The sequence below is a fragment of the Meleagris gallopavo genome, chromosome 10, assembly GCF_000146605.3.
Source record: "Meleagris gallopavo isolate NT-WF06-2002-E0010 breed Aviagen turkey brand Nicholas breeding stock chromosome 10, Turkey_5.1, whole genome shotgun sequence".
NCBI lineage: Eukaryota > Metazoa > Chordata > Aves > Galliformes > Phasianidae > Meleagris > Meleagris gallopavo.
Genome location: NC_015020.2, coordinates 3,476,627 through 3,500,173, shown reverse-complemented (window position 1 = coordinate 3,500,173; position 23,547 = coordinate 3,476,627). Strand labels below are relative to the sequence as shown.

Below are 23,547 nucleotides of genomic sequence, written 5' to 3'. Positions count from 1 at the left end.
CCGGCTCTGCGGCGGGACGGCCGGGCCGGGCAGCTGCGGGGTGGCGCCGCGGGGCCGGTGTCGCCGGTCCGGTGTCGCCTTCGGGTTCCGGCTGGGGCGGGCGGCGAGAGCTAAAAGGACGGGATAAAAAGGGCGCCGGGGGCCGTGCTGCCCCGGGTTGAAGACTGTCGCTCTCCGCGCTCGGTCTCGAAGACCGTGAAGCGCATAAGCGCGCACCCGGGGCGGTTTTACGGCGCTCTAAGTATTGCGGCTCGAGTTCCGTTCAGCATCTCCTCGTTCGGAGCTAGCAGCATTGCTGGCTGTGAAGCTGAGCCCGGCTGCAGCGTCGCGGTGGAGCAGAGATGTGCCCGGCACCGGGCGTTCCACCGGCCGTGCTGTGCGGGGCTCCTGTGCACACTTTGCATCTGGCTGGGCTTTGTGGGTGAGGTGGAAACTCAGGTAAAACACGCTCGTGAAATACGGACGGCAGTGCTGTAGCAGAACTGAAATGCGAAGCTTGTGTCACTAACTCTAGGGAGTGAAAAGACTTCTCGTGGGCAGCACAGGTGTATCTATGTCTGTCCTTGGTACCTGTGCGTGTCTCGGGCAGGGGGTCACAGGTTGGTGCTGTGCAGAACACGGAATGTTTTGCTGTGTGTTGCTGGTCTGCTCCTTTTGGCCACCTCTTTAATTTCTTTGTTCCGCTGTGAGTGCCAAAAATCAAAACGTTAGCAATCTTGTAGCCAGTTTTGTGAGAAAACATTTAAGAAACACGTGCAAAAAGGTTTCAACTTCAGGCTTTGTTTTAATAGCAGACACTTATTTTAGTTTAGGAAACTACTATAATTTTATCTAGTGGTTTTTTTGTTTGTTTTTTGTTTGTTTTTTCCCAAAGTCACTAATTTGAATGTGTTGGTTTGAAGAAATGATGTTAGCATTTTACCTAAAAATATTACACTATTGCTTTTGTTTCTGTAAAATTTAATACCCCTTTTTCTTGATATCTTGATATTTTCTTGATATTTGTGTCTCCACCTGAAGAAATACCTGTATACCAAGCAGTCTGTTTGTAAGTGTGTCACTGGCTGCTGACAGCACAGGTTTTTACATTTATGCGCACCTTTTAAATGGGTTTCTTTTATTTGAATTTGATCACGGGCTGTTTGAAAAATTATATTTTAGAACTATAAAATTATTTCTTAGCTAGAAAACCAGTCACTGTTTCTTGTACCAATTGAAAAGACTAGGAAAGGATTCTTTTGGTAATTAGGCAAATACTTTTTTTTTTTTGCCAGTTTATTAAAAATTAGATTCTGTTTAGTCTAAAAACACAAGGAAAGTCAGTGTGCTTGAGCTTTGAAGACAGAGCTGCAAAGGAAGAGTGGCTCAGTGTTAGGTGTGCTTGTATTACTGCAGCCTTCCCTTTCCCTGTCCCGCCGCTGCTCCACTTGGCAGCGGGCTGCTCGCACCTCTGGGCACTGGAGGTCACCGTGGAGCCTGGAGCTCCCCTTCGTAGTGCTCACACCTGTGCTTATGTCATGGAGTTGGTCAGGTTAATGCTGGCGTCTAGATGGCAGTTTTTCTAAGTGTTGCACAAACATTTGTAAACAGGCATATAGGCAAGTAAGCGCTGTGGGCTTCACTTCTATGTTGACTTTGCATCAGGCTCTTCTGTATCTCTTCATGCAGACTGTTAGTATTTCGTTCTGATTTCATGCTCTGATTTGTTTTCATTTTCTTTTTTAGTGGAGTCTGCAACTTTTTATAAAGTAAGAAGTGTATGTGGACATTCAGGGAGAAATTAGTATCCGTGAGAAGATTTAGCGGATTAGGAAGAGCAACTAACGTCCCGTGCTTACTCTTTGATGTTAAAATGCTGCGTGTGCTACTTATATTTGAACTATCTTCCATGGTTATGTCAGGGACATGGCAATGGAAAGATGTCCTTTGGTTTGCCAGCATTTCCTAGCTCTTAAATTCCGTAGTTGCTGCTTCATATGATAGATTATTGGGCTTTTAGCCTTCAAAGCAGCTGTTTTTATAAGTACACTACTGCTGTCTGACACAGTGTATGAATGTATTTCGTTTGGTAATGCCAGGTAAAATCATGTGAATCAATAATAATAAAATGAATGTTGATTTGCTTAAGCCATTTTGTTGTTAGAATTCTGTCACTTTGTTTTACTTTTTTTTTTTTTTTTTCCCGCTGTGTCACAGATGTTCCCCTTTTGCCCCTTTTTTGCCATGGCGAATTTTGATGAGTTTTGAAAGTATTGTTTCACAGAGAGTTTTATTCTTTTTGGTTTCTTTATCTTTGTGGTCACTCTGCATTGCATGCTTTATGATATGTTCACATTAAATCCAAGATACTTCAGTAGGCTGCTTTGTGTGACAGTCTTTTGTTGGTGGTAGGAGACAGTTTTGAGAACAAGAAGGTCTTGGCTCTTGGTGTCTGTAATTCAGCTGAAATTATATTTTTCTGAGGCTGGACTGCTGTGCTCTTAAGATTTCCTGTGTGTAATACTTAATTTTTTCATAGGTGATAATTGTAAAGCAATAATCATCTGATGAAAGTGAGTTCATAATAGCAAAGCATCACATCTATGTTTTGTTGGTAGTAAAAAATTGCTGCTGTTTTTTAGATACACTTTCCAGCATTTTAGCTTTTTAAATAAGTTTTTTTTTCTCCCCCAGTGTGTTATGCTTATGATTGCCTCATGGGCACGCAGAGGGTGCACGTGTTGCTGGGCTGGATGGTGTGGTGCCCCGGACTGATTTCTGTCAAAGAGCACTGCACATCAAAGGCAGGAATAGATAAGTGGAACTAAAATTGTTTTCAAAATAGAAATGGTGAGTTCTGATTCATTAAAGAATCTCTGCAGCACAAACCTCTGTTCAGTGCATGTGTTTCTGTACGTCTGGAGTTGTTCTTGCAATGTGCATGAAGTGTGCAAAAATAATATTAACATAGATTTAACGAAACATGTGGTTATTGTCATCTTGGGTTTTGGTTCAGTTCAGTTGAACGTCCAGTGCATTTGTTTTGGCACTGAAGGCTCGCTGTGCTCTGAGACTGGAGGGTGGTTGGTAATGAAATTCTTGGCTTAATGAGTAGAAGCAAGCAAAACTTAGTGTGTGATTGGCACGTTTGTTATTGAAGCAACTTCCCTGGAAATTAATTAAAGAGGTTAGTGCTGCTTCCTAAAAAATAAAGTAAAAATAAATCAGAAGGGGTGTTTTTCAGCTTCTGATGCGCATTCTGTGTTTGGAGCCTCTGTGAACCTCTTAATAGCAGTTGGCAGGAAAAGAGGTTGAATACCATGTCAGAGCATTTCTAGTCTGCAAAACCAGTCTAGCCATCTGTTTCTCACCTCTTGATAAATATTTAAAGCAGGAGTTTTGCTGAGGGCTTTTGAGCCCTTAGATTTTATAAGTTTAAGAAAATAGCTACTGAAGATTTAATGACGCTGTTGTTGTGAGCTCCTTGGGGCCAGAAGCACATCATCTTTTATAATTAAGAAATGACTGACATCGTAGAGTACTGTTTCAGAAATTAGTTACATTTGACCAAAGAAAGATCAAAGTATAATTGATGATGTGCTCTTTCTAATCATCCCTTAAACTTCATCTATTCCATGCCTACCACAGACTTCTATTTATTAAATAGTAAATTATGTCTGTTGCAGCAGTAGATTTTCGAAGCTGTTACTTTTATTGTTTCTTATGCTTTCAATGCTCTTGTTTTTCAATAATCTATTTGTGTAGAAGATGATAAGTTGTATGGTTATTTTGTCTAATCTTTAATGTCACCAAATTACAACGTCACAGATTAAATGGAAAATATCAACAGAATGTAAGTAAGAAAAAATTGACTTAAAAAAATAACTGTTATATTGTGTATCTGTTCTGATAGTTTCTGGTTGGAAAACTGGTTTTTAATGTAACTGAAGGTTTTAGTTTGTGTTTTAAGAACAATTTGATACTGAGAAACCTTTCTGTGTGGTTATGTAGTCACTGGATTGTTAGGACTGCTAATTTGTTTTAGCAGCTAAAAAGAACCCAGGCCATTGAAAATAGTTCTACATTGCAGACCATGTTCTATGAGGAAATTCTTTTGTGGTTTTGAATCTTAATGTTTCACAAACTGGTTTTCCAATGCGGTAACGTGTTCTGTGTTTAAGATGATACTCTGTTTAATATGTAGATGCTATGAGATGAAACTTGTTGTGTTACTCAGATTTCTTCTTGAATCCAAAGGATGCAAGCAGTTCTCCCATTGAATTCAGTGCTCTTGTTCTCGTGGTCTGTAAGTGTGTGCAAGGAAAGTGTCTTGTGGCTGAATACCAAATGGTACCATTTCCAGATGCATGAGAGGGACGTGCGTTTCCTCTGCCATGGGTGAGGTACTGTGAGGTACTGCGTAACCTCTGTGAGGTGACAGTGTGTTTCACAAGGAGGTTGTGCAGCTTATCTTCTTCTTGTGAAGACCTCTGTGATTTCCAAGTGGGAACTTATGTAAGGGTTGAATGGCTGGTTATTGAATGTGTGGTTACCTCAGGCTCTGGAATGAAAACAATTGTATCGAGTTTTAGTTAGAAATAATATTTATCTTTATTTTTCCAGCAATTGTCTGGTTCCTAAACATCTGACCTTTTTACTGGTTTTTCCAGGAAGGGGTGAGTCACTGTCTTGAGACTTTATCAGTTTGGCTTTCGTGTTGAACATGCTTTAATTTAAGGAAGCATACATGTTTGCACCCTCGAGTATCTGTTTAGATAGCTTTTTTTTCACTTTTAAAAACTGTTTATCATCTGATACCTATTTAAGTGGCACATTTTTTTTATTTATGGCCTCATTTCTACATGTACTGGGAGATATAAATGCTCCTCAAGGAAATTTTTACAAGCATACTTGGGACTTCTTTTTTAGAACCTATGCAGTATCCTTATTCATAGCACGAATTATGAAAGTTGCCTGTATCATAAATCCAAATGCCAGCAGTTTGATTTCCTCAGTGAGAATGGCAGGAGGTTGTTTGAAATTACAAGATTTTTTTATCTCAGCCAAGCAGCAGATTTCTTTAAAGACTGTACCTGGCAGAACAGTGCCTGCAACAAGATTGCTTGGAGCCACAAGTCCGTCAGAACTTGAGGTGGGCAAAAGCATGGATAGAGACAAGGCTGTTATCAGTGTGTTCAGGTTGCTCTTCTTGGTGAGGAGTGACCAGGTAGGTCTGAGTTAGGCTTTGAACAGTTTGCACATAGATACTCGGAAGCAGAAGGTTTGTATTAATGCTTCTGTAGAGTTGTCAGTGGTGCTATAGACACACCGAAATAAAGTGTAGTGCCATGGGAAAATGTTGCAAGTTTGTGTATTTAAATTAATTTGTATACTGGATCAATCTAGGTGAGACTCTTATTAATATTGTGGGTAAGTGCTTCAGTTCTTAAACTTACTGAGCAGTTTTTTTAGCATGCTTGGTGAAGCCAATAATTGAGTAATGCAGTAATGGTTTTACGGAGGGAAAGTCTTCAGCACGTTTCAGATTAAGTGTTCGTTGTTTGTAGCACACATGCATACTTTTCCAGCAGCTTGAATTCTTTTTGGTAGAAAAAGAATCCCCAAAGTCCAAATGTGATCAGCTTTTTCCTTGTGTTGGTGAACAAATTGTTCAGTGAAAGCTGAAATTCCAATCAGCTTGTTTCATTTTGCCTCTAGTGACTTTACATACCCCAGCCTCAGAGCTCTCTTGGCAGAACGCTTTATAGGTTCATCCTCAGAAGTGTGTCAGTGTTTCAGCTGGATGGAAGGAGAAGGGGGAAAAAAAAAGTGTATAAAGCAGGAGGATTTCATTAAAATGCTGACCCTTTACACGGACTTTGTTCATAGAATTATCTACAATAGAATTGTTAGTCTGGGTTGCTTTTTCTTTTCCCACTACAGGCTTTGTTGTAAGAAGAGCAGTAGCCATATAGTATTTCTTGCTAGGTGATGAGAACAGCTTTAATTTCCAGTGTAATTATTTTCTGGTTTTTTTTATTATTGATACTCTTAGCACTGAAATTTGAAGTCTTGCTCCTTGATATTTTCTTTGGTCAGAACTCGTCTTCTGCCCTGTAACTAAAAAGGGCATTTAGCAGCTTTGACTGCTTGCTGGAATTGTGCTTTGCACGTTTATGCAGTGTTGTGTTACGTCTTTCAGAGGAGAAATGTCATCTTGAAAAGCCTTTGAAACCTGAATTTTTCTTGGGCTTTACTGTGGACCTCTTGTGGTAGTCTCGGGCAGGTAAACTTATTTTCTATCTGTTAATTAGGTGGTAAAGCTGGAATAAAGTTTGTTTGCATTAAATTATTATTGCAACAATATCTTCATTTATATAATACTTCAAAGTTATTTAATGTGTAAGTACAAAATAATACAATGTTTTTAAATGTCGTAAGCAAAACCAAAAAGCAGCAAATTCTAGTAACTTCCTCCTTGTTCTTATTTGCCAGACTGCCTATGTGAAGTAACCCTTTAAAACTCTTCATTGTAAAGCATAATTCCCTCTTAGCTACCTACCTAGCTTTTGTCCAAAAAAGCTGTGTCTATTTTGAAAGAAATGTATTTGCAGTATTTGATCAGACGTCACTTGGATGGGTAACACCTGCTGTACACTGACAAGAAAGTTCACCATTTATCATGGTACTTATTCACGTAATGCTTACTCTCGCAAAGAGTTTGCTCAGGAGGCAGGTACAGAAGATGTAGTGCAGCATGCTTTTTTTATAGTTCCATGTTAGATGAAGAATATTTTTTCAGCATTGTGCAATGAAATGGCATCCGCTTGATTGGAGTTTAGAATATTAACTGTGTGTTGAAGAGCTTCTGAAATACAACAGCAGTTGCATTGGACGGTCAAGAGGCAGTCTTCATTTTTTGCAGTATTTATGGGAACCAGATATGTGTGAAGGTGGTGAGGTGATGACCTGAGAGACCTCTCAGGTCTTTATCCCAGCATTTGATTTTTGGTATCTGTGCCTGATTCAGGCGAATGTGACAACCTCTCTCTGTAAACTCTGGTTTTGCAAAGTGACTGAAGGAGTTGAAATGTGGGGAATATACTTGCTCATTTATTTTCCCCAGCTGCTTAATTATTATTTTTTTTTTTTATCCAAAGAAGCTAAAAAACCTGTTATTTTTCCAATGATGTTTTCAAGTAGTTATTTGATCTAGGTGGCATTAGGGTGTTTTTGTCACTAGGAGTAGGAAAATAACTGACGTGTGAACCAAAGACATTATCTTTGCTGTGCTACAGTTTGATTTCTCTGCAGTAGAGGAATATTCAGGTGCAGAAAATTTTAACATCTAGTGTCCAAGATTTTTTTTTCTATTGTAAATATATAAGTTGCTCCCGTTTTAGCTACCAGTTACAACGTTTCATTGTCTTCAATTTTTTTTTTTTTGCTACCTACCTGAAGTCATTCACCCTTAGAGAAATATTTAGGATGTCTGACATTTTTAAACAATACTTGAAGTGTGTTTAATCTTGTTTGCTTACTTCACAGAATCACAGAATAGCCAGGGTTGAAAGGGACATCAAGGATCATGAATCTCCAACCCCCCTGCCACATGCATGGCCACCAACCTCCCCATTTAATACCAGACCAGGCTGCCCAGGGCCCATCCAATCTGGCCTTGAACACCTCCAGGGACGGTGCATCCACGACCTTTCAGGGCAGCCTGTTCCAGCACCTCACCACTCTCTCTGTAAAGAACTTCCCCCTGACATCCAACCTAAATTTTCCCTCCCTCAATTTAAAACCATTTCCCCTTGTCCTGCAGTTATCTACCTTTTCAAAGAGTTGATTCCGCTCCTGTTTGTAGGCTTCCTTTAGGTATTGAAATGCTGCAGTGAGGTCACCCTGCAGCCTTCTTTTCTCCAGGCTGAACAAGCCCAGCTCCTTCAGCCTGTCTTCATAGGGGAGGTGCTCCAGTCCCCTGATCATCTTTGTGGCTCTCCTCTGGACCCTCTCCAACAGCTCCGTGTCCTGTACTGGGGGCTCTAGACCTGGACACAGTACTCCAGATGGGGCCTCACAAGAGCAGAGTAGAGGGAGACAATCACCTCCCTGTCCTTGCTGCCCACTCCTGTTCTGATGGAGGCCACCCCTCTTCTGATGGAAAGAAGGCATCTTACTTGATGCCTAGAGCCATCAGTGACACAGTGGATTTGAGTTGTGCTGTGTTCCACAGACGCACAGAGCTTCCCCATCCCCAGTAGGGTTACTGTTGAGTTCCGGCAGACGATGGTTCAGTTACTGGTCACGCCAAGTGACAGAGCAGGACTAGATGCTGTGCAGCACAGTGGACACTGATCTCAGGATAGAAAGCAGGTGCACAAGTTAAAGAGTTAAAGGTTAAGCCCCTACTTTATAAGAGCTGCAATGGAATAAAGTGTAATTGCTGTCAAGAGATTGTACATATTATCTGGATTTTAATAAAACGTGTTTTATCTTAGTTTTTCCCTGAAAATGAGTTCAAATCCATGATTAGTAAATGAAATGCTCAATGAAGGTCCATTAAAGAGTGATTAAAAAAAAAAAAATATGTAGTTCTGAAGAATCAAGAGTTCCCACCCCTCCCTTAGTTCTGCTTTTATTTAGATACTAATAGTGCTGATACTTGCTTGCACCATTGTTTGTTCTTTTTATCAACAAAAGTCTTGCAGGATCAGTGGAACACCTGGCTAGTTTTGAAAGTAAGAAATGTATATAAGGAACTTCTCAGAGCAGAGGAACTTTTTAAAAACTTTTTGAAACCTACTTTTTTAGGAGAGGGGATGATTGGAAAGCTAATGAATCCTGAAGATGCTATAGTGATTTTGCAATAATAATGGAGTCTTCCAGGTGATCTAACAGAAGGGTCTTTCATTTTTTCCCTCTTGCCCAGCCCCCAAAATGTGCTTCTGTGATAAAATATGCAATATATTCTGAGCTACCGCTTTGCATCTGAGTTTCTTGGCTGTACCATAGGTTGTGGTTGTTGCATTGCACTATTTAAATAGACAAAAATTGCTGATGTTTTATTATTTTTGTTAATTATTGTGGGATCTCATTTCAGGCTTATGAGCTTTGATTGTTAGAAGCTGTGATTTAGTAGAATGTAGATATAAGTTGGTACTTGGAATTTCTGTGATGAAAATTGTGCTTTCTAAGTATTCATAATTAACCTCATTTAATTAAAAGTTTATCTTAATAGTTGTGTTGTGTACTGTCTGCGGAAGTCATTAGACAGTAGGCAGTGACATTTGAGATCCATTCAGTATGATCAAGAAGGTGCTTATCTCTTTGGAGGAGAGAAAGAAAAAAGTGAACTTCCTGTTGAAAGGGAAAATGAGAAAAATTAGTTTCTTGAAGAAAAATAGTAACTTAGGACAACCCAATTGCTTCATAAATTATGCAAGAGAACTGTATGGTATATAGTAACGTGAAATTTCAAATAGAAGTGTCTCCGTTTGAGTCTAGCTAAGGAATTTTATCAAGTCTTCAGTGTGATACTCAAATATTTATTCCTGTAGCCAGAGGTGTGGTGGTCTGATTTAGTCTTTAGGTTGAGACTAAGGAATTAAGGGCTGGGTGTTATTTGTTTTGTTTTGTTTGATTGCTTCTCGTTTTGTAAAGGTGGTGAGGCTTCTCCTCCCCCTGAAGTACTGCATTCATAGAACCTGAATTACTTTATCTCCCCAGGTTTGCGACACTATTAAGTAGTTTGTTCCTGATGGTGATCTCTAGTAACAAAAGTAACTTCTTTCTAAAATGACTTCTTAAAAAAGTTTTTCCTTTGCTACTGGTACTGCGTAGTTTGATGATCTGTTTCCCAGAACGGTCGTGCAGTTCTTCAGGGCAGCAGCCTGGCACTTGAGAGGCTTCATTCCCCGAGTTTCACTTTTATCTTTTGCATTCCTGAAATGGAAAAAGTGAGATCTGAGCAGCTGTGCATTGTAAGAGGCTGTAGCGAGAAGATGTGTCCTATTGGTGGACTGTGGTTGGAGCCCAGTAAATCAGTGAATTGGCTCTGTGTGTTAAAAGCGCCCCATAAGTACAACCAGAAGCAACGGCAGGCCAGTGGTGCTTTCTGCTCTCTGTTTTTGTGGCTGGTAGTGCTTTCAGTTACTTTGACTCTCAGGCGTTATCACCGAATGTCACTGAAATTGCAGTAATGGAAGTTATTTTCTTAGAGGTTTAAAATAATTTATTGGCAATCAGATACTGGTGGTATTTATGCTTAGTGATTGGTAGATAAAATATTTTTCTGTATCTGTCTGGTTTATACTGTGGGTCTGTAATTGTGGGCTGCATAAGGAATACATCTGACTTTTAATGAAATGCTTTACCATTTTTGAGAAACTATATAATCAACGAGATGTTATAATACTGAATGGACAACATTCATGCTTTCTTTTCAGTAATGAGATAAAATGGATTACCAGTGCTTCAAACACAAGTTTCGTTCAATTTTAATTCTGAAAGAGGAGCTGTTGTTAATTCTCTGAACAGACTTAAGATGGGAGTGATGCTTTTACTTTTATCTATGCTGGATGCTGGGGAACTGAAAACAATTGATTTCTAACAGAGACCCAATATGTAATTACTTCTTATCATCTTGGTAAACTCTTCCTAGTACTTTGTACTTAGCATTCTAGACTTCTGTCATGCAGACCATCAGACTTAAGTCAAACCTGAAGCCTGTGGCTTTCTTGACTGCTTTACTTTATTAGGTCTATGGAAAGAAGGCTTCATTTTTTTTTTGCTGGCTTCTGTTCCTCTGTGGAAAGAGGATCATGCTCTTGTATCTCCAGGTTAGTCTAACAGTTGTTTGGATGCCATGTATAATAGTTAGGAACTAGGAGCAGTCATTCTGATAAGAAAACGGTGTAGCTTTTCGCTATGCCACGTCTTCCTTCTCTTGCACAATACAGTGCATTCTCAAACTTGATAGTAATGTCAGTAAATACAGGGTAGGTGCCTTATCAGAAATTCATTTTGCCTTATGTCTATTGTGGAATACTTCCTTTTCAGTTTTAAACTTGAAGGAGTGATTCATGCGTATTTTAAACCTTCTGTAAAGTTATGGCTTGGTGACTGTTGGGATGATGTAATACAAAGGAAAGACAGAAGAGCACTTGTGGGCTTTGTTTGTCCTAAAGCAGTCAATGCAAAACAGCTTTCATACGGTGTCAGGTTTTCTTTTCCTTAAGTACATGAATTGCCCAGTCAGGTACGTGCTCTAAAAATACATAGCAAAAAAGGCTCCTTGCTCTCTAAGTCTGTAATTTCAAACAGGATGCATTTTTTGAAGTACTTGACCCATTTCTTGCAGTTACTTACAATTGATTTCAGTTATCTCAGAATAGTAGAGCATATAGTTAACTACAACTTTTCTTGTGTGGTTGTTTTTGAGCTGTATTTTATAGAGACCTGATGAGAGCACGTGGAAAGTAAAAGTTTAAGTTCTCGTGCCACACGATAAAGAGTTTCAGGAATTTCTTAAGGTTGTATCTTTGGTATATCAGTATTGTGTGCCATAGGATAAGCTAGTGCTGTAGGGCTTATACAAAGAAATGGCACCTAATGTATTCAGCGCTTTTTCTTACTGTGAAATTCTGTTCTTTTTCCTGAAAACAATTTCTTTTTGTCTTCATTTGTTAAAAGTACTTAACACTTCATTTGCCGTGTTTTTTCCTTTGTTTGTAGCCTGTTTTCCAGGCTACCCTCTTATGCTATTTTCATTTATAATCTTTTCTATCTTCAGAGTTACCAATTTTATCTCCTCGTTAGCATTAACTTTTGCTTTATGAGGAATGTAGAGTGCAGCAAAGAGCCTGATAAGTCAATGACGAAGTAGTTCTGTGAAGCTGGGTATAACAAGGTCTAAATTGGGTGTACTGCATGCTCTCCGATGTGTGCAGTTTTCTTTTGGTGTTTGTGTGAGCTGAGGTGTATTTTCTGTATTCTATACCATAAATCACCTGTTGCATCTTAAAGTGTTGTTAGCAGAGGCTTTCAGTGTTAATGTTTCAAAGTCTTTCAAAATTAGCAGTTCCAGATGAGGAACGTTTGAATATCCATCGCTATTTTTTTTTAAAGTGGGAGGAATGGTAGACATATTCATAAGGTGCTTAATTGTGCGGTTTACGAATTTATTTTTTTTACTTTAATCCTGGAGTACAATATATGAAAGACATTCCCGGTAATGCTTTAATTAATACTGACACAGGAGGTAGTAGGTCTCATCAGATTACATTCATGTGCCTGGAAACGGTTTACTGTTTCAGCTGCAGGTAGTTTATTTTAATTGTATTTGGTGTGCTGTTACCTTACATCTATACTTGGAATTCTTCATTATATCCTGAGGTTAACAGTTCAGTTTATTGTTGAGTTTGGAAACCTTGACGAGATGTTTGCAGTTGTCATGAGTAACAAACTTTGAATCTAAATGCTTCATATAGGCTTAGTTAAAGGGAGGATTAAGATATTCAGTTTTTGTATCTCAGCATGGTGTTAAAAGATTGGATGAAACTAGCCATGCTGACAGCTGAGAATCATAGCTGTTTAGTTAAATTATTTGAAAATTATTTTAAACCTTGTTCAGTGTATTTCGATATATAATCTTCCAACTATTTTAAATATGTAGTATTTTGATGAGGTTCATGGAGATGATAGCTCCAAATAAAGTACGTAACGGTGTTGTGCTCCTTTGCCAGAATGCTGTGCAGCTGTCTTTGAGCTCTTTTCTTGGGATTTCCTTACTTCCTTTTCAAGACATTCTCTTTGGGAAAAAATGGGTCCTGGAGACTGTCTTTAACTTCCCATTCTATGCTAAAGATGTCCTGAACTCAGGTACTGACATAGATAAGAAAATGTCAAATTCCATCTTACTCTGTTTTTATTTGTTTGATCTTCTGAAAAGATAAGCATGGTTTTTGTACAATGATTTGCAATGAACTACAAAATCAATTGTGTATTAGGGAAAAGTAATTTGCATTCTTTTTCCTCTACAAATCCTGATGTATTTTTTCATTACAAACTCAGGCTTTAATCAGTGGGTTGAAAATGTTTTTGCTAGGATGTAACATGTTATGGCTCCTCAGATAACGAAACATCAATTTTCAGTGTTTTTGTTGTCGTTTGTTTGAAACCAAGGTCCTTCAGTAAGGAGTTACCATTTTATAGGAGTCTGTTTAGAAGTGCTGTAATTCATAGTGATTGTGTTGGTCTGCATTAGGATTATGAGCTGTACCTAGAAGATATTGTTGAGCACTGTTTTGTTGTTGTATTGTTTCTGATTTGGTAATACGGAAAAGTTATTAGGAGAGAGACCTACTGATCATTTACTTTTTTTTTTGTGGATGCAGAACAAGCTGCTTTGCACGAAGTATAGAGTTAATTTCAGTGCTTAAAGCATTGCAATTAGATGGCTTTTTCAAAGTGTGTGTTTTAAAAACCGTAGTAGGTGAGGGATTTAATCATCTTCTAATCTTGTATGTAAAACTTAACCTGAGAAGTGATGAGAGGGGAAAAAATGACCAAGGTGTTTGCTTCAGCCACAGTACCTGCGTTTGATGCTTATTTATACTTTTTAGTTATCTACTGTATTTCAGTATCCTTGTATTTCTCTTAGTTTATATAGGAAGGGAATAACAGCAGAAGACAGGCTCCTGCTGAAGTACTTTTTAATTTCTACTTTGGCTGTTTTTTTGGTCTTTCAAAAATAAATTGACTCTTCAAAAAGGAATGAACGCCATCTGGTGTCGCTGTTGCCAGATGTGGCCTCATCATTCCATGTTTACTTCATAGAACTGTAGAATAATTTGGGTTAGGGATCTTAAAGATCATCTAGTTCCAAGGCCTGCCTTGGGGGCTGGCCCTGGGTGCCTGCAGGGCTGGGGCACCCACAGCTCCTCTGGGATGCGCCAGAGCCTCACTGCCCTCTGAATAAAGGATTTCCTCCTAACACCTACTCCAGATCTCCTCTGTTTCTGTGTAAAACCATTCCTCTGGAAGTCTCACTTCTGGCCTGAAAGCAGTTGCTTCAGGAAACGTTTGTCTCCTGCACTGATCGTGCTGTAGATTTGCTTACTTTCAGTATTGATCTCCCACAGCTTTGTGGAATATGCTTTACTGATGTAATTGTTATGCTAGGTGACAGAAATGGAATGAAATCAAGATGTTTCCAGTCAGCGTTTTGTATTTATATTAGACTGAGAAATGTAGCTGTGACAGTTTGTAAACATGTGGGGTTTTTTCTGAGTACCCTGAGGTTTGTGCTCTACTTTTGTGTATGCAACTTCAGTGTCTAAATATGCTGTAGTGGAGTTTTTCCCTGTTTTAAAAACATGGGTCTTCTAACAGAATACGTGTGTTTGCAGTTACATTATGTCACTGATCACATTCCATGAAATTTAAGGTATTTGACAAGGAAAAACAATAGCTTGTTAACCTGGAAGGGGCATAGCATTTGTATTATTTGATCTCATAAAATACATTGACACTACAGTTTTTTGTGGATAATCTTAATAATGTATTTTGTGTAATATAGTTTCCTGAAGTCTCTTACAGTGAAGCGTGAAGGAACGATGCATTATGTTTTCTGGGCTTATATCCTAAAAACCTGGAGTTAAATTGATACGCAACAGAATCATCTTACGTTGTAACGTTAGTTATCTGAATTAGATAACTAACTATCTAATAACTAACTAACTGTAACGTTAGTTATCTGAATTAGGGGAAGCTGAAAAATTCCAAGCTTCTAAAGATGCCAGTAGTGACATCTGTTTTTAATTTAAATTCTTTATTCAGTTATGTTAATGTTATGCAAATTTTGCTTTAAAAGCAGTAAGTGCAGTAGCTTCCCGTGTGAAATAGGATATACATGGGTGGTGGGTTGTTTGTTTTGCAGGGTTTCTCTTTGTCTGAAAAAATATTTAAAAGAAGATAGGAAGGCTGTAATTTACTGCCCTGTGTGTCTCCTGTTAAGTATGTGCATCTGGTTTTAAAGTCAAGTTTGAGAAACACTTCCTGTTGTTTTCAAAGATATTCATGAAGGGAAAAAGGTGTGGCTTCTCTGTTCTTCCTTTTGAACGCTGGAACATTCACAGGTGATTCTAAAGGGGAAATTCACCTCAGGACGGGGTGTTGAAGAGAAAATTCCCCTTCTCTGTCCAGCTGGCGAGTTAGCAGCCTGGTCTCCTGGTTCTGCCAGCTGTTTGCCTCGCTGGTCCTCGGTGATGTCTGATCTTCTGAAGTACTGCTGTGCCTGCTCCCATTGGAGGGAGGCGGGTCTGCTCCGAGCTGGGTCTGTAGAGATTAATTCTCTTAATGTTTGCAGCCTTTCATAAACAACAAAAGGCTAATAACTGTTAAGAAAAAAATTGAAGAAGTGGTCAGAACTGTTAAAGGGGTATCTTACTCTGATTTAGAAGAGCAAAGATTTACTGACAGTCTATTTAGTACGCTTGTAAGTTCTGCATATGAGGAGCAGCAAAGGAAAAGTGTATGCTTTCCTCTTAATACTGATGCATACTCATATTGGACTTCCAACACCTTGTATTCTAGCGGTGTTCACTGACTTACAATGTATCCATGATGGGAATTGTGACATTAGTTGAAACAGTCTCCACTGTGCTAAATTAGGAGTTGCTGTTTGGATCTCTTGTGCCTCAGTTTTGAGAGATTGATGTTTGCCTGAAGCCACAATATTCAGGATGTTGGCTGAGGATTTTAATCACATTTCTTGTGAAAAGTGACCTGAAAGTTAATGTCAGGATGTGTTCACTTTGTTTCTGTGTTACAAATTTTATGTTAGGTGTTCATAGTTATTCTACAAACTACTGTTCAGGGATAGTGCCCTGAAAGGTACTTAAAGGAATTGGTGAGTCAGGATTAACATTCCAAACAAGCTGTACCTTTGTTAAAAATCTGAGGTATCCAGCGTGATAAAACATAAACCAAACAATTTATTTCTATTTATTCCACTGAGGTAAGACTTAAATGTTCAACTTCAAATGCAGAGCACATCAGATTGATTCTTCTGCATGGGATTTATGTACCCTACTTGATATACACTATCTGGTTTTTATGTCAGTTAAAAATTTTATTTTCAGAACTTTCTAAGTAGCTGAACAGCAAGTAAATGTAAGGAAGTGATACTTGGATTACAGGGAAGTTGATACTCTTTCCCTTTTTTCCCCCCTACCCCAGCTGGCAGAAAGTACTTCCTTGTTTTAAATTTGCATCACTTGTTATCACTATAGTCTTGGCTCTTACTGACTTGAGAACTACAACTCCAAGTTATATGCAAGGTAGTAGTTATTTTACCCATGTCAAAATTTGAGTTTAGTAAAGCTTTCGCTAAGTAGCGTGAACTGGATTTCATGATAGTACAGTTGAATGAGCATAAATAAATACAGCTTGTGCAGAGTGGTGTGTGTATGTGTAAGGGATGGAGCTTCCCTGGTGAGTAATGAATGTGTCCTGCAAAGCAGTGTTAGGCAGCTGCATTGCAACACTGCGAGCAGCAAAGCTGGTGAAGCTTTTCTTCTGAATTTAAGATGTGGGGCACCTGGGTATTTTGTAACAATAATCTCATTACAGAACATATAGCTTGACCCTGTTGTCTCCTCTGTACTTCTCCCCTTGCCTATTTAATTGCAGGCTAATTACCTCCTCTTTTCAGAGAACAGTTTCTGTTTGTAACATCTATACCACTTCTTTCTTTTCTTGAGTACACAGTCCTAAATTCACTCCTTACTGTGCTGGGAAAAAGCAGTAGGTCTTCAGCTTGTTAGATGCTGGGCCAGGCTGGCCAGAGCAGGAACTTAGGAACTTCTCTGACGAAGCTGATAACTGCTAAGATCTCTTTGCTGCTTCCACAAGACTTTAGAAAACTGATACTTTTGAATGCGAGATTAGTTCTGTAGGTCACATATACAAGAACTGGAAAGCATGAGGGACTGCCTGCTCATTTGGCCTTCTAGGGGATATGTTTTTAATAACATTGTTGAAGTATGTATAATTTTTAGAGAGGTATTTGTTAGTTTTAAATTTTAAGTTTTCGATAGTTTCATCAGTGGCGCTTAGGAATATGCTAGAATGTTCATGTTGTATGCTGAGGTTAGAACCACATAACAACCTTTTCTAATTGAGGAACAAAATGATTTTTTACACAATTTTTGAAAAGTAAGAATCTTGCGGTGTAGTTTTCCAAGTCAGATATTTGCTTATTTTTCAGGTTGTTTACAGGCTAACATTAATCATGTGGTAAGCATGCTGGTTTTGTACAGCACTGCTTCACCTGAGACCTCGTGTGGCTGTTGGTCATGTAGGAAGTTCAGAATTGTGCTGCTCCACTGATGCAGAGCCACAATGCTTTATACTCTGTTTTATTCCAGTCTTGCTGTAAAGGTGGGATTTTCTCCTTGTCCTTCTTACAATGAGCAACAGCATCTCTAGGCGTTGTATAAACAGTAATATGTTTTTACTGTGATGTATTATTTCACATTTGGTTAATTTATAGTTAAACTTAGAAGTCTTTCTGGTTCCTGTTACAAGTGACATAACCAGGACTAAAATCTACTTATGCTTCTGTCTACTAGTACCATTCAACCACTCAGGTGTCTGCTTTCAAGTGGACTACTGGTAAGCTCAGGAAGAATTAAGGTTTTCTTCTTTTATGTTTAGATGCTGATATAGTAAGCACATTATTCACTTGACACGAAGATGCCTGTGCATTAAGAAGAACTTGAGATGTGATTCACAGGCTGGACAAATAGCAGTGTTTGTTGAGGAACTCTGGCAGCTTGTTCCTTTGTTCTCTTTTATTAATGTTGGTTTTCAGTGTCTCTTCTGTGGGCTAGGACAGTCAGTTTGCTGTGCTGGCAGAAAACTAATGCTATTAATATCTAATCGTTAGTCCAGCGGATATAGTCAGTGGCACAGGTGACCTGGAGTGCATAGCTGTAATCTGGAATGCCAAATAGTGTCTTCAAGTGGAGTGCTGTGAGATGGCTGAGCGAATTCAGCAGCTCTTTGCTTCTGAAAGAGGTGGTTTGACTCTCTGCAGAAGTACTTCAGTAATTCCTTGGATTCTAACTTACTCCACCTTGAAATTGGTGTCAGTGTTTGTACTTCCAAATGTGAACAGTCTTGTAGTACCGTAATACTGTCTGTATTTACCTACTTGTCTTTCAGTTGATCTCCAAATGCAGAACGTAGTTTTCTTCCAGTTCTGACTGCTCATTTCAAAAGTAGCCACAGATATTTCTTCTCCTTTTCTGTCTGATAGATGCCTGTCCCGTCCTAGAAAGTGGCGGCCAGGAGTCCATCATGCGTGTGAAGTTGCTGACAGCCAAACAAGGCATCCCTGCCTGGAAGACCTGACAGGAGAGAGTTCCCAATGCAGTTATTTTGTTGCTGGTCTGAGGAGATCTTTGCAGGGAAAAGCACAGACTTAGACTGCTATCTAAGTCTGTAGGACCAGATGACATGCATCTCAGGGTCCTCAAGGAGCTGGCTGATGTGGTTGTGAATTCCATCGTGTTTGAAAAGACATGGCTGTCAAGTCCCAGTGACTGGGGAAAAAACTTGTAACGATATTTAGTCTTTAAATTTGCTAACAGCCACATTTCTTGTACTCTCCTAACTTCAGTGCATAAATATTTTTAGAGAGGAATGAAGTATAATTTGCAGGTTAGTCTGTTTGGAAGCTACTGTGCAGAACTTGTAAAGAGCAGAAAAGAAGGACACTTTATATTTTGTTTTCTATAAGCTCTTTGTTAGTTTTTAGATTTAAAACTAACAGGAAGTTTAAAAAAATAAACTAGTGTTTAGCTGGAAGTAGTTCTAGTCTGCCTGATAAAAGGAAGCAGATTGCAGTTGCAAAAGAAAAGACGACGAGAAGACCAAGTAGATAATTATAAAAGGAAGCGGGCAGGAAGAGAAGTGTTAATGAGTTCAGCCAGTAAAATAGAAGAGTTGTTATACTGAGAGAAAAGGAAGCAGGAATGTGTAAAGATAGAGACAAAAGGAAAAGGGGAAAAAAAAAGGCACAGAAGGGGTTTCAAAGATCAGAAAATCTGAAATGTGTTGTCCAAATTAGATTACTGTCGCATTCTCTCTAACTAAAATATAATTTTATAGTCTAATTTGTGCTGAAGACAAGTGGGGAAAGGGACACAAAGCTATGTTGGTAACTTGTCATTAATAGGTCATGGTTTCCATAACTTCTAATACAGCAAGTCAGGTAGTTCTTTGCACAAACAATGCAAGTTAAAAAAGAATAAATAAATAATAAATTGACCTTTAGTAATCTCATTGATGTAAAATGTTGACCAGCTTGAGCTTAACACCTTCATTAAAAATAATAAGAAAAGCAAGCTGCAGTGTTTCATACAAATACCATCTATTTCAAGGGAGGGGGGAGGGATGTGATAATATGTGAAGTAGTTGCTTTGTAATTTAGCTTAAAACATTTAACTACTTGAGTGCATTTGAGACTCTTGTCTTCTATGGTACTGTGGATGCAGGAAGGAAAGTTCATTTGAGAAACTCTCATGGGTATAAATTCAGTAAACAATATTAGACTGAGTTATATAATCAGCCCCAGTTTCTCAGTTGGATTACTTTAGACTTGCAGTTTTGTGGATTATTAATTTGTTGCTTTTCCTAAAGCAGTATAAAATAAAGCATTTCTATCTGGAGCTGCACTGGGGATTTTTTGATAGCAAATGGTTTTGGGGCTGTTTGTTTTTTGACTTGAATCTCATTCCATGCTCTGAAGCTCTCCTTATGGAATCTCATTGGTCCATAGTCTGTATTTCCTTACGTTAGACTTGTAGAAGTGCTAAGAATCGAGGTATCTAAATGCAGAATTGAGCTTTTAAGCTCTTGCTGACTGACTTGGAAGTTTAGGCTAGCCATGCTAGACAGCCAGGAGAACAAACCACTGGAAAAAAGCCTAATCCTTTGTCAGTGTCCAAAACTACAAATACGATCGCTTATTTGTCACTGTAGACTAAAATTGTGATGTTTGATATTAAGTTATGGAAATACTGATGTACAGTCGAGTCAGAAGAATAAAATGATGGTAGCGTACATGTGAAGTGAGATGATTTTGAATAAGATGTCTTGCTAAATGTGTTTTAGAGGGATTGTGGATTTAATTATTGTTAATTGAGATAGGTTGTCTAAACTTTTAAGTTGATGCAGTTTTGTGTCTGAAATGATTCCTGAGACTTAGAACTGAGTTGTCTGGAGATCATCTACATGGGAATCAGGGAAGATAATGCACATTTAGATGTTAATCTAAAATAACTAAATAAATGAGTTTTTTGGAAAGGAATAATTTAGTAAAACTCTTTTATTTAGCTATTTACTTATTTTACAGAATTTGCTACCACAGTTTTAGCTCTTAATGCATGTATAGCTGCTGTCCAGTACCAGTGGATGTTGAGAGCGTTAGCTGTTTAAAAATTGCAGACTGGGCTAACATATTTTATTTGAAATTCTTCTTATGCAAGAACAGTGGCTGGACTGGCTAGAGATTGCTTTTGGGTGAGGAAAGGTAAGGCTTTTATGCAGTTGCATTCCCTCAGTGTTCATTGCTCCAAAGAGAAAGAGTTCTCCTCCCCCCCCTAATTTTTTTATGACTCTTGAGGTTTGCTTGGGGAAAAAACAAATGTCCATAAGAGTTGGGGAGCAATTCCTGCATTCATCCTGAGAAATTATGTTTTTGTTTTTGGTGCAAATATGATTTAGCTCAGCTTTTTGTCTTGATCGTTCACTGCTATTGTCACATTCCCTGGTATCTGTAGCAATGTGATAAGTTAAGAACCGCGTAACTAAAAGTAATAGCAGCATTCATCTGTTGTTCCAGTAAATAATCTGGAAGTAAAAATTAGGAAGGTAACACTTGTTTTGAAATAATCTTTATTGACCTACTACAGATTTTCTTGAAGTCTTGGATTTGTTTGCAGCAACTTGAACTGCAGTCTGATTTTTGAGTGGGCAGCACTTCTGGCCACCATCCATTAGCTGAAGTTAATTAGTTTCATAATAGTCAGCTGCAGTTTTAATTTAATTTAATTTTATTTATTTATTTTTTACAAAAAAAAAACTACTTACTCAGCTGTTAAGGGTGGTGGGGTGTTACTGGACAAGCAGTAATTTGTTTGCTTTGTAATACTGTTAAAAAAATACTTTCCTATCAAAGTAGTAGCTAGCCAGATCTCATAGGATGTATTCTTTTCTTCCGTAATTTTCCTTTACTGATCTTTAGTTAATGCTGTTTTCACATTTCTTCAAAGGAGCAGGATGTATTAATGCAGTGACATGTACACTTATGGATGTATGAAACTGTTTATTTATGAAAGATCGAGGCATATATTCTCTTGCATGCATTTGGTTCACTTTCTCCTCTGTACAATGTTGGCTTTTTTTTTTCCTCCATTCAAGATACTTCTTGGCTTGGTTTGTATGTTAGTGCATAATTTGACTTCCTCTTTAGCAGTACAGAATATCTTCTGCTTGTGCTCCTGGATGAGAAGGAAGCCTTTGGCTGAATTGAGGCCCAGAGCTTAAACGTGGATGCTACTTGAGAAGCTGAAAGGACCGTGAATAAATTTGTGACCCTATATCAGTTTGAAGGCCTTGGAGCACATCGCCATTCTTAGCTGGACTCTACTACTACACCCAGTATAGTATGCTATCATCCAGTGCAGTGGTATGTGTGCTGTATAGTCCAGATTTGACGCCTTCTGACTTCATCTGTTTGGATTGATGAAAGATGGACTGTGTGGGCAACATTTTCCTAGCAGCGATGCTGTCATAGCAGCCGTGAAACATTGCTGGTGCAGATTTTTAGGAGCGTGGCATGCAGGTTCTTGTTCATCACTGGCAAAAATGCATAGCTAGTGGTGGTGGCTATGTTGGAAACTAATGTTTTGTAGTTGAGAATATGCTCTGCCAAATAGTGTTGTTGGGCTCTTTGTTGTAGTTTTGTGGAAACAAATAGGAGGCATTACTTTTGGATTGACCTATGTACTTCCTGAAAGTATTAATTTTAGGCATTATATTGTACGCTTTGTTCTATGATAATGCATAATATAATTGGTAACCAATAAAAGACAGCAAGCAAACTGGCCTTGTGAAGCTGTTTCAGAAGAGAACATACAGGTGCTACCTTTGCCCCTTCCAGCAAAATGTGGACTAATGGCCCACCGAGTCAGGGTTTCCATTGCGTATCTACCAGATCATTAATGCATTCATGAGTAATTCTGTAGGCATCAGTAATGGTGGAGGAGCTGCACTAATGTATGATATGTAAATCAGATAAAAAAAAAGATATGTAAAGAGTGGTGAAGATAAGCAGTGGGTTTCAAGTGTTGAGCCCTGCATTGACGCAACTGTCTTTTTCATTTCATTCTCATTGTCTAATGTATGTTCTATGTGTGTTCCTCATATTGAGAGGGAACTCGTTCTTTCTTCCCTTCAGGGCCTATGGTGTAATCCTACAAAATTGTCTTTGCTCAGAGCCTACTGCTTATAAAAGCAGATGAAGGAACAGAGTTGTGGCAAAGTTTGTGGCACTTTGACAGTGATTGAATACTTCTGTAAAGTGTGACGTGTCAAATGTACTTTCTTCCAGTCCAGTTTCGTATTGGTATCTGAGAAGAAATTTTCACCAGTGGAGTCTTTTTTCATTTGAGCAAAATATTTGGAAAGTCGTCGCCCCTGATTGTGTGTTGTGAAACTCATTTGTGAAATCAGTTGATCAGTAATGTTAATTACTACAGAATACAGTGATAGATGAGTTTTGGAGATAATTTATTAATAATCACCACTTATTTTTTGAAGTTAAGCTTATTTTTGGTCTTCCTGCTTTCTTTGTGCATTTGCTTTCCTTTAACATTTGTAATAACCTTACAAGGACAGATTTGCTTTCTTTAGAATCTCTTGCTAGAGCTGATGATACACTTTGTGTATAGATTATTTTAATAAATGTTTTTCATGTGCTGCCTATGCTCAACTTAGTCATGCAGCTATCATTTATGTTATTTCTGTTTCAGTGAACAATCTTATGAGTGGAATTACTTTCTCATATCAAAATGATTACATCTTGTGTTTTTCTTTATTAAAAAAAAAAAAAATACATCACTTTAGTTGAAGAGCAGTCTGTTAGTTACCTAATACTTATCTCTGCTTATGTCTTAATTGGTGGGAAACTTCCACTTGTGAATGAGAGGATTTTTAGGGGAAAAAAGGTGCATTTGCATTGTGGAAGTGATATAACACTGTATACAACTTAAATGAAGACATCTAGAGCTGTTTTCAGAGAAAGAGCTTGGTCAGTACCTGGGCATACAGCTTTCTGTTCCTCTATGTGACCAGTGTACATACATACTTCGGGCTGATTTGTAATTTTAGTGACTTCAGCTCAAATAGCAAGCGTTCCTCAAAGCACAACTCATGAATTACATGTTGTCGTTTGTGGTGTTGGTGCAATTCTTTGCTCACTCTCAGTATTCTTGT

General features: G+C 38.4%; 1 protein-coding gene across 1 annotated transcript in view; it reads left to right on the top strand.

Annotated features, from left to right (window-relative positions):
- Positions 1 to 23,547, top strand: part of LOC100540906 (formin-binding protein 1-like) — a 42,825-nt gene that overhangs the window by 634 nt on the left and 18,644 nt on the right. The window contains exon 2 of the mRNA XM_019618354.2: positions 118 to 438. Coding sequence (XP_019473899.1) covers positions 118 to 438 — 321 coding nt within the window. The remainder of the gene's footprint in view (positions 1 to 117; positions 439 to 23,547) is intronic.